This window comes from Bubalus bubalis, chromosome 16 (genome assembly GCF_019923935.1).
Source record: "Bubalus bubalis isolate 160015118507 breed Murrah chromosome 16, NDDB_SH_1, whole genome shotgun sequence".
NCBI lineage: Eukaryota > Metazoa > Chordata > Mammalia > Artiodactyla > Bovidae > Bubalus > Bubalus bubalis.
This window is the reverse complement of record NC_059172.1, coordinates 34,476,637-34,488,248: the sequence shown is the minus strand read 5'-3', so window position 1 is coordinate 34,488,248 and position 11,612 is coordinate 34,476,637. Positions and strand designations below refer to the sequence as shown.

Here is an 11,612-nt window from a genome sequence, read left to right as displayed (position 1 = left end):
AGATATTTTGAAGTAGATGTTCAGTTTCTAAATTATCATATAAATTACAACATATAACAATGTGTTGAATCTCACAACATATCATAACATTCTTGCCCACTTTCCCCCACTAGACATATATTCAGAAGATGAATCACTGGACATTAGATACTTAAAATGTTAAAAAATTTACCAAAGGGTCTAAAGAACTCTTTAAAGAATTAGAAAAATACAATTTTAATTCACATTTCCTCTTGTTTATTGTGCTTATTCATGATCCTCTATTTTGGGGAATAACTGAGAATTGCTGAAAATTAGACTTTGCTACTGATCAAAATTTTATCAGACTTGCCTTGATACCTATATACACTAGAGGTGCTGAGACCATTTTGACTCCAATTTATGGTTTAACTTGGGGCATCCTTGGTGGCTCGGATGGTAAAGAGTCTGCCTGCAGTGGGGAAGACCTGGGTTCAATCCCTGGGTTGGGAAGATTCCCTGGAGAAGGAAATGGCAACCCACTCTAGTACTCTTGCCTGGAAAATCCCATGGATGGAGGAGCCTGGCAGGCTACAGTCCGTGGGGTCGCAAAGAGTTGGACACGACTGAGCAACTTCACTTCACTCACTCATGGTTTAATTTGTCCTTTTACAGACATATTTTAAGCATGATCCTATTCCATGCAGGTGCAGTACTTGTGAGAGGCTTACATATACACAAGACATGCATCCTGTTCTCAAAGAATGCAGTTTAGAACTCTGCATATAGTAAGTTACTGGATCATCAGAAGATTAAAGCATGTATAAACATATTTTAATGTATCATGGTAACTTACACTAGGGAATGATCAAACATCAGTCAGAGAAGAAAACCTAATGAAAGATTACACTGGAAATGGCTCTAAATTATTTTAGAAAGAACCACTTTGACCATGGCCTTCTGAATTTGCTTTGTCTTCACACTGTAGATTATGGGATTCATTACAGGAGGGATGAGCAGATAAATGTTGGCAATGAGAGTATGCACAAGGGGAGGGGCGTGCTTCCCAAACCTATGCACCAGTGACAAGCTGATCATGGGGATGTAGAAGATGGCAACAGCACTTATGTGGGATATACAAGTTCCAAAGGCCTTTTTCTGCTCCTCTGGGGAGGCAATGCTGAGCACGGAGTGGATGATCAGGACATAGGAGAGAAGGATCAAGACAGAGTCCAAGGCAGCGGTAGAGATGACAATGGCCAGACCAAATGCACTGTTGATCTTGGTGTCTGTGCATGAAAGCTTCATCACATCAGGGTGGAAGCAATATGAATGATGCAGAACATGACTTCCACAGAAGGACAGACGCTTAAGGAGCAGGAGTAAAGGAATCAGAGCTGTTGTCCCCCTAACAACAATTGCAAAGCCCACTTTAATGATCCTTGAATTAGTTAAGATTGTGGCGTATCTCAGTGGGTTACAGATGGCAATGTAGCGATCAAAGGCCATTGCAAGGAGTACCGAGGACTCCATTAATGTGAAACCATGGATGAAGAACATTTGGCCAATGCAGGCATCAAAGCTGATTTCTTGGACATTGAACCAGAAAATACCCATCATGGTGACCAATGTGGAAAGGCATAGTCCTAGGTCCGTGAAGGATAGCATGGAGAGGAAATAGTACATAGGCTCATGAAGGCTTGACTCAGTGATGATGATGAACAAGATCATGCCATTCCCTGAAATAGCAATGACATAGAGACAACAGAATGGGATGAAGACCCAGGCATGGTAGGCTTCAAAACCAGGGATGCTAGTAAGAAAGAAGACTGTAGGGTAGAAAATGCTCTGATTGAATGATGGCATGATGAGTGAAGGAGGCAAATTTCACTGGGAAAAATGAGCAAGTCCTACAAAAACAGGGAAGAAAAATGATTTCCTGCTTTCCACATATCATACAATTTAGGATCACTAATGAACCGTGTCTTGTTCTTAAGTGTAAGTGCATTATTATTTACTCTTATTAGGTTTAGAGTTAATCTTGGTTGACTTAGGGGAAGAAACCGAGGACTAAATCCAGATCAGCTGAGTTTTACCAGAGTCCCACTTGTTACCTCTAGGCCTCAGTATATATCTATGTACACAGATAAAAGAGGAGATTAGTTTAGATAATGGTAAGATATTTCCCACATCTATGATTCTATGGTCATGGGCAGAGAGAGCATTTTTACACAAATCTAAGACAACACAAAAGGCAATTCTTCCTGCTTCTCTTCTAGCTTTCCAAGACAAAAACCTTAAGAGGTCCATTAAAAGCGTTTACATATCCAATGAAAACAGTATAGTTAAGATACTATTAAATATTTTACAGAATAAAATATGCAAGAGGTAATGATAAAAATGAAATACTAAGAAAAGTCTTTCAATCTGTACAAATAGACTACAGTGTATATAGTTGGTAAATAAAGCATTTATTCAAGTAGTAACTGTGAACCTGACAATGTTTAATGAAAATTCTCCCTGAAAAAATAGGGCTTAAGTTAACCTTAACAAGAACAAATGAAGTCATTGCAAGCAGATAATTGGAGCAAAACTATCTAAGTGTAATTCTTAATATTCCATTATTACAAAAGAGATATTGATGTATGGCAAAACCAATACATTATTGTAAAGTGAAAAAAAAATACCAAAAAAAAAAAAATTTCACATTTATATTCAAAATAAAAAAAAGAAAATGAATTGAGGGGTTTGAGGTAGGGCTGTGGACCCTCAGAAAGCCTCATTAAGACAGGATGCATCTCCGTTCGGATGGTGGATAATGACTCTGAACCATCTTCTCTGTTTGAGGATATAAGCATATACTCAACCATCAATAAAACTCTAGGATCAAAGAAGTTCTTCAAAGTGTGTCCTAAGTTTTCTGATACCCTATTTTTATCTGTGGAAAGAATGTTTGGTTTTTAAAGTATGTTGTATATCCTCTCTCATTCATGAATGTGTTCCTTCAACAAATATGTATTAATAAATAACTGACAAGATGACAATGTGGAAGGAATAGAATTAGAATCAGACCTAGCACTCCAACATGGCTGATACATGATTTGGGAAAAACAAATAACTCTGTGTAAGTTAACTTAATGAGTTTTTTGCAGCCTAAATGAACAAGGAGTGGCTTCAACTTCAGTGGGAATAACTGGTTATAGAACTTGTGATGAGAGCATTTGAGAAGAAGCGATAAAAGTGTTCAATATAGGCAGCCTTTAGAAGACTTACTAAAAAAATGACTGGAAAATTTGAATTAAGAGGAAATGCATAAAAAATTAAAATTCATGGATTTTGAGTTAGCCCTTGGATCTCAGCTGCAAGAAAGGCCTCACTTTGCCTTGCAGGAATTAGAATATGTACTTACCTCTGCATTCTAAACAAAGTATTTCTGCCCTGAAAATACAGATTGAGAGTTAAACAGACACCTGGGTTGAAGTCATAGGAATGGTGAAATATATAGAAAAATAAAATCTAGCAGAAGGAGGCCTGGAAAAAAGGCCTTGGGGAATAGCAGTATTTAAGGAAAAGGCAGTAGCACCTTCTATTGAGACAGCAGAGGCGAGGCTAGTAAGGTGTAAATGAACCCCAGGAAAATGCAAGGACTTCATCAGTTTTTCTCAGACCTTTTATCTCAGAGCTAGGAAAAATAGTGTGTAAGAGTATCTATTGAATAATTGAATTGAATTGCATCTGATAACACTGACAGACCCTAGACACTTAATATTAAGGCATTTTGTGGTTCCTGATATAGATCCCTTCGGATGAGAAGTAGAGTTCATGTAAACATACTGGTATATAGTAATATAGGAGATAAACTAACAGTTTTCTTATTAACCTGGTGTTTATCTTTTTTACTTGAACTTTGCTCAAATTTAGATCTGATGATAAAAACAAATTTTTCTGAAGTCATTTTGTTATTGTTTAGTCGCTCAGTCATATCCGTCTCTTTGTGACCCCGTGGACGCAAAGGCTTCCCGGTCCTTCACTATCTCCTGGAATTTGCTCAAACACATATCCGTTGAGCCAATGATGCCATCCAACCATCTCATCCTCTGTCACTTCCTTCTCCTCCTGCCTCAATCTTTCCCAGCATCAGTTTTTTCCAATAAGTTGGCTCTTCCCATCAGGTGGCCAAAAGATTGGAGCTTCAGCTTCAGTCCTTCCAATAAATATTCAGGGTTGGTATCCTTCAGGATTGACTGGTTTTATCTCCTTGCGGTCCAATGGACAGTCTTTTTCAGCACTATAATTCGAAAGCATCAATTCTTCTGCACTCAGACTACTTTATGGTCCAACTCTCACATCCATACATGACTACTGGAAAAACCATAGCTTTGACTACATGGACCTTTGTTGGCAAAGTGATGTCTCTGATTTTTAACATGCTGTCTAGGTTTGTCATAGCTTTTCTTCCAAGGAGCAAGCGTTTTGTTTGTTTAATTTCATGACTACAGTCACTGTCCGCTGTGATTTTGGAGCCCGAGAAAATAAAGTCTGTCACTGTTTTCATTTTTTCCCCATTATTTGCCATGAAGTGATGGGACCGGATGCCATGATTTCGGTTTTTGAATGTTGAATTTTAAGCCAGCTTTTTCACTCTACTCTTTCACCTTCATCAAGAGGCTTTTTAGTTCCTCTTTGCTTTCTGCCATTAGGGTCATATCATCTAATGCACATTACCTGAGGGTTTTCTTTTCCTTCTTTTTTTTTTTTTTTTTTTTTGTATAGCTGCTAAACCCCCATCAAGTGGAACAAATTAACTACTTGATGACCAGGAGCAAGTTGCCCCAGGCTTACTGGAACCTAAGGACTGATAACGTTAACAACCTGTGACAATACCCTGTTCCCTCATCATCATCCAATCAGAGAATTGTGCACAAGCTGTTTACTGGCCCTGGGACACCTCTCCGTCGCCTTGCCTTTAAAAATGCTTTTCTGAACCCCAGGTGATCCATGAGTTTGAGTGTTTTGAGCACGAGCTGTCTTGAACTCCTTGCTTGTTGCTCTGCACTAAATGCTGCACTTTTCTTCCCCACAATCAGTAGATGAGCTTTACTGCACAAAGGCAAGCGGACCTACGTTTGGTTCCATAGCAGAAGCAGGCTCTTGGGTTAATGCTCTTTTTACTATAGTAAATAAATTATGAGACTTCAATAGATTAGCCAAATATCCAAATTAGTCTTCTCCTTAACAGTAGTGATAATATTTCAACGCCTCCTACAGGCCAAACAGTTTACATCATTTTCTCTCTTTGTCTAAATCATTCTTTCCACTCTTTTGTAAGTTTCTTATGGTATCTTTTTTCAGCTGATAAAATCAAAGGGAAACATAGTAAAGTCTACTCTAATTCAGAGAACTGTTAACTAAAATGCATGAGCAGGAATATCTTTCCCTTTTTAAAATTCTGATTCTGAAACTACTCTCGCCTGTTCTTGTACCAAAACTAATGAACAACTAGCAAATAACTATTCTTGGAAAGATACATTTAAATGTCTCTTTTTTCCCCCCCATGGGGAATTCTTTAAGGACTTTAACTTAAACATCCTGTAAGCAGACCATCAAGAACCTGTAAATAGATTGTCCCATTACAAAGCTTCACATCTATTACTGTTACAACTTGTATCGCGTGTTACTAGCTTTTTCACAGATGAGAACATTGAGGCAAAGATTACAAAACAAATGTTCAGCAAAGTCATGTTTCTTTCTCACTTTTATCCATGTGGCAAATCTAAGAATTGAACTCTGTTCTCTATGAATTCACTGTTCTCTTCACTTATTTTTAAAACATCTTAAAAATGTGGAATGAATGAATACATGCTTATGACTGCAGTAGATATTTTCATAACTATTTTGAACAATAAAGCAATTGTTTTCAATTGATACAATATATTGATATTTATGGGGGGCTTCGCTGGTGGCTCAGTGGTAAAGAACTTGCCTACAATGCAGGAGATGTCAGTTCAGTCCCTGGATTGGGAAGATCCCCTGGAGAAAGAAATGGCAACCCACTCCAGTTTTTTTTTCCTGGGAAATCCCATGAACAGAGGAGCCTGGTGTGCTATAGTCTATGGGGTCACAAAATGAGTTAGACATAGTGACTACACAACAATAAATGCATATATATATATATATAATATATACAAACCTCTTTAATATGTACTACCGAGTTCACCAGTTTCCTGTGAACAGTTGGCTTTATAAACTATATGAAGATTTATACAGTCCCTGATGTACTCATAAAAGACTTTGCTGCACTGAAACACTGACCTCAAGCAAAGGCTTTCTGGGTCTGGAAAGGGAGATTTGATCCTTTGAAAGTCGGCCCAGGCATTAGCAGAGAGTTTAAAAGAGAATTATCTCCATCTCACAAACTTACAAGCAGAAAGGTCTCTTTCCTAAGGCTGGGGAAATACTTCCTCATCAGTCCTACACCCTTAATCCATCTGCAAAGAAGCTCTCTTTTTTTCAGGAGAACTCATAGGGACTTTTCTGGAATGATCGAACTCTCAGACTTGAGAAAGAAAGACCTTATAAGGAGCCCAGGATCTGCCCGGTGAAAGCTGTTTACTCAGCCTTAAAACAATTCCTAGGAGAGAACTCCACACAGCTGTGTCCTGCTAACCCTTTACGCCCCAAACAACTGACTGTGGAGAGCAGTTTCTTTTCAGACTAACTTCTCTTTTTTTTCCCCAAAACATAATCCTGAAGATGGATTATGATTGTAGTTCTCATTGAAAAGCAATTTTACCTCTGTGCAACTTACAAGACAGCAACTCAATTAACGAGCATATGAAAACATACTCCATATCATGTCATCAGGGAAAATACCACTATATACTCCACATCATAAGTCATCAGGGATATGAAATTAAGATAGTGATAAAATACCACTGCATACCTGTTAAAATGCAAAACTTCCAAAACTGGTATCAAATTCTGGTGAGGATTTGGAGCAACAATAACTCCCATTCATTGCTGATGGAAATGCAAAATGGTATTGCCCCTTTAGAAGACAGTTTGGTGGTTTCTTACAAAATTAAACATACTCATATCATAAAACCAAGCAGCTATACTCCTTACTATAAACCCAAAAGAGTCAAAATCCTATGTCTGTAAACCAAAGATCACACATGGATGTTTACAGAAATTTTATTCATAATTGCCAAAATTTAGAAACAACCAAGATGCCCATCAATAGGTGACTGGATAAACTGATATATCTAAAAAATGGATTATTTGTAGTGCTAAAAAGGAATTAACTGCTAAGTCATGAAAAAACATGAAGGAAACCTATTAGAGTCAATCATAATGACTATATATGACTTTCTGGAAAAGGCAAACTATTGGAGATAATAAAAAGATCAGTGGTAAACAGAATTTGAGGGGAGGGAGGAATTTATACGTGGAACATTGAGGATTTTTAGGACAGTGATAATACTCTGTATGATACTATAATGTTGGATACATGTCATTATAATTTGTCCGTAACCACAGACTGCACAACACCAAGCGTAAACCCTAATGTAAACTACGGACTTTGGGTGATAATGATGTAGTCATTAATGTAGGTTTATCAGTTGCAAACAATGAAACACTTTGCTGTGGGGCGCAGGGGTCACTGTTGTTAATGGATGGAGAGCATACACATGTGTAGCGGCAAGAAATAGATGGGAAATGTCTGCACCTTCCCCTCAATTTGCTGTGAACCTAAAACTTCTCTAAAGAGTAAAGCCTATTCTTTTTTTTGAAGGAAACAGCTAAAGATGATAAAACTTTGTGTCCCTGGTGTGTCCCTTGCCAGCTTACAGAAGCAATAGGCTATTCTGATGACTGGCCTGAAACTGACACTAGTGTATTCATCCCCGTGATAGAGATATTAACCACGTTTAACGGACAGTCTCTGTCAAAACTGTAGAAACACATAAGCAGCCTTTAGTCTTTGTCCGCTTGATACAGGCTTTGACAATTTGTGGTAAACTGAGAAGGTTGGTGAGTGTCAAGTCCAATAATTAATTAATCTTGCTTCTTGGCAGAGAAGATTACGCTAAGAGAACATTGCCTTGCAAAGGTCTGCTATATGGAAGAAGAGGATGAGGTAACTATACCACTAGAATTATTGCAGAGCAGAGACCTTACTTATCCTATTTAATGTTTTTTCCCCTTCTGTTGCAAGATTCTAGATCCCCAGTGTAAGGAAAGAGCAATTTGTCAAGATGGCAGTGGTCCCTCTCTCTTGCTCCATGGCCTCTCACTCTCCCTCCATCTTTAGTAAATACATGGTTATGTAACAACCGAGATCATTTATAGCACTGCACATATGCAATGACCTATATCAGCACAACCTGAAAAGCTCTTGTAGTTGAGTTGCATAGGCTGTGTCCAGTGGGTCAACCATAGGAGAGTACAGCATAACTGCTGCTGTTGCCTACCAACCAGCAGAGAATAAACCTACAGTTCCTTGTGTCTTTTTCCAGCTTCCCCACTTGCTCCTTGCCAGCCCTGGGCTTAGTGAGACACCCAGGAAAGTCTGAAAAGACATGTTTGTTTCCAGGAGTTCATCAAGAACCTAATAAGATATGCTGCCATTTTTTGATATCTTCTGCATTAATAGAAGCATTGTCTTCCCCCAGAAAGCACTTCAGCAGATGTGGGAGACTTTTTTTAAAGACCTGGATAAGTTTGCTAGGAATATGTGAAACTCAGTGGGAAAAAATGCACAATTCAAATAAGTTTTCAAGATATAAAAGCAAACAGAGATGCCCAGGCTGCTATAGGGATATAAATATGAAAATCCTGCTGGCTATGCTAAGGATTCCAACTAGAATGGTGCTAGTCCATAAGCAGGGCTTCAGGAGAGGCTACACAGCAGAACCTCAGGCTTTCTCAGCACAAGCCCAAGGGCTTTAAATAATTCATCAGCCCAGGAATAATAAGCAGTGGGTACACAGACAGAGGGGAAAATGATCAGTGTTTCTTCAGAGAGTATCTTGTCTAATTGACCTGTCCCAGGATTTGACCAGTTCAAATACTTTCTCTGCACACACCTACCCAGCTAGAGCTGTATCCTGATATGCTGTCTTTCTACTCTTTCTGCTTCAGCCCTCCTGAACACATCTTCAAGTTCCTAAAAATGACATGCTTTTTTTCCCTCCTCTGAGCCGTGTCTCATTCTGTTCTCCAAGGTAATATTAAGGTGTTTATTTTTTCCAAAATTCTTTCTCAAATGCTAGCAGAAAAGAGATTTTATTTTGTATTGACATAACATTTATGTTTGTATTAAAATAGCTTCTTTCTCCTAGATGTTCTGATTTCAAACTTAAGGATAAATTAATGACAGTGGAGTATTGTGAGTCTTTTAAAAATTTTGTTTTGATTTTGTTTTGTTTGCAATTTGTATTTTAGTTCTCCTGCTTCACGATTTCCTAATATTGTGCTCAATCTGCCGATAGGATAAAACACACCACAGCTGTGGCCTGTGTCTGCATCATTTCTTTAACCTTCTATGATCTCCTTCTACCCTCTAATCTCCTGCCTTCATGCCTAACTCCCCACGGGAAAATCCTCATTTCCTAAAATCTCATTTTAGCAATTATATTTTGTTAGCCCCCCTTGATTGTATGGGGCTACGTTGTTCCAATACCTATATGATCTACATCAGTGCTTCTCAAATGTGAATGCCAATGAGTTTCTTAGGCATCTTACAAAAATGCATATATTTTATTCAGTACATCTGATATTCTGCATTTCTTCTATTTTTATAATTTTTTTTTATTGGAGTATAGTTGCTTTACAATGTTGTGTTAATTTCTCAGTTCATTTCAGTTGCTCAGTCATGTCTGACTCTTTGCAACCCCATGGACTGCAGGACTCTAGGCTTGTCTGTCCATCACCAACTTCCAGAGCTTACTCAAACTCATGTCCATCAAGGCGGTGATGCCATCCAACCATCTCATCCTCTGTCATCCCCTTCTTTTCCCGCCTTCAATCTTTCCCAGCATCAGGGTCTTTTCCAATCAGTCAGTTCTTTGCATCAGGTGGCCAAAGTATTGGAGTTTCAGCTTCAGCATCAGTCCTTTCAATGAATATTCAGGACTAATTTCCTTTAGGATGGACTGGTTGGATCTCCTTGCAGTCCAAGGGATTCTCAAGAGTCTTCTCCAACATCACAGTTAAAAAGCATCAATTCTTTAGTGCTCAGCTTTCTTTATGGTCCAATTCTCACTCCATACATGACTACTGGAAAAACCATAGCTTGACTAGATGGACCTTTGTTGACAAAGTAATGTCTCTGTTTTATAATATACTGTCTAGGTTGGTCATAGCTTTTCTTCCAAGGAGCAAGCGTCTTTTAATTTCATGGCTGCAGTCACAATCTGCAGTGATTTTGGAGCCCAAGAAAATAAAGTCTCTTACTGTTTCCATTGTTTCCCCATCTTTTTGCAATGAGGTGATGGCACTGGATGCCATGATCTTCATTTTCTGAATGTTGTGTTTTAAGCCAACTTTTTCACTCTCTTCTTTCACTTTCATCAAGAGGCTCTTTAGTTCTTCACTTTCTGCCATAAGAATGGTGTCATCTGCATATCTGAGGTTATTGATATTTCTCCTGGAAATCTTGATTCTAGCTTTGTCTGGCTCTAGGTGAGTGATCACATCATCGTGGTTATCTGGACTATGAAAATCTTTTTTGTGCAGCTCTTCTGTGTATTCTTGAAACCTCTTTGTAATATCTTCTACTTCTGTTAGGTCCTTACCATTTCTGTCCTTTATTGTGCCCATCTTTGCATGAAATGTTTCCTTGGTATCTCTAATTTTCTTGAAGAGATCTCTAGTCTTTCCCATTCTATTGTTTTCCTCTATTTTTTCCCATTGGTCACTGAGGAATGCTTTCATATCTCTCCTTGCTGTTCTTTGGAACTCTGCATTCAAATGGGTGTATCTTTCCTTTTCTCTTTTGCTTTTTGCTTCTCGTCTTTTCTCAGCTATTTATAAGGCTCCTAGACTACCATTTTGCCTTTTTGCATTTCTTCTTCTTGGGGATGGTCTTGATCACTGCCTCCTGTAAAATGTCACAAACCTCCATCCTGCAGGCACTCTGTCCATCAGATCTAATCCCTTGAATCTATTTGTCACTTCCACTGTATAATTGTAAGGGATTTGATTTAGGTCTTACCTAAATGATCTAGTGGTTTTCCCTACTTTCTTCCATTTAAGTCTGAATTTGGCAAGAAAGAGTTCATGATCTGAGCCACAATCAGCTCCTGGTCTTGTTTTTGCTGACTGTATAGAGCTTCTCTGTCTTTGGCTGCAAAGAATATAATCAATCTGATTTTGGTATTGGCCATCTGGTGATGTCCATGTGTAGAGTCTTCTCTTGTGCTATTGGAAGAGGGTGTTTGCTATGACCAGTGTGTTCTCTTGGCAAAACTCTGTGTTAGTTTCTACAGCACAGCAAAGTGAATCCATCATGCATATACATATATCCCATCTTTTTAAAAATTTCCTTAATTAAGTCATGATAGAGCACTGTGTAGAGTTCCCCATGCTATACAGTGGGTTCTCATTAATTATCTATTTAATATATAGTATCAATCCTAATCTTCCAACTC

The 11,612-nt window shown here is 38.3% G+C and overlaps 1 protein-coding gene across 2 annotated transcripts; it reads right to left on the bottom strand.

The window, feature by feature from the left end:
- Window positions 1–879: 879 nt before the first annotated feature.
- On the bottom strand, window positions 880–10,479 carry LOC112579446 (olfactory receptor 51F2-like). 2 transcript variants are annotated; one of them, XM_045162869.1, is made up of 2 exons: window positions 10,459–10,479; window positions 880–1,806 (listed from the first exon to the last, which is right to left on the bottom strand). In XM_045162869.1, the coding sequence occupies exons 1-2, from the start codon at window positions 10,477–10,479 to the stop codon at window positions 880–882; spliced, it is 948 nt and encodes a 315-aa protein (XP_045018804.1). The 2 variants fall into 2 exon arrangements, with proteins under 2 accessions (XP_045018804.1, XP_025121678.2); XM_025265893.3 differs by lacking the exon at window positions 10,459–10,479 and having other exon boundaries at window positions 880–1,975.
- Between the last annotated feature and the right edge of the window lie 1,133 nt (window positions 10,480–11,612).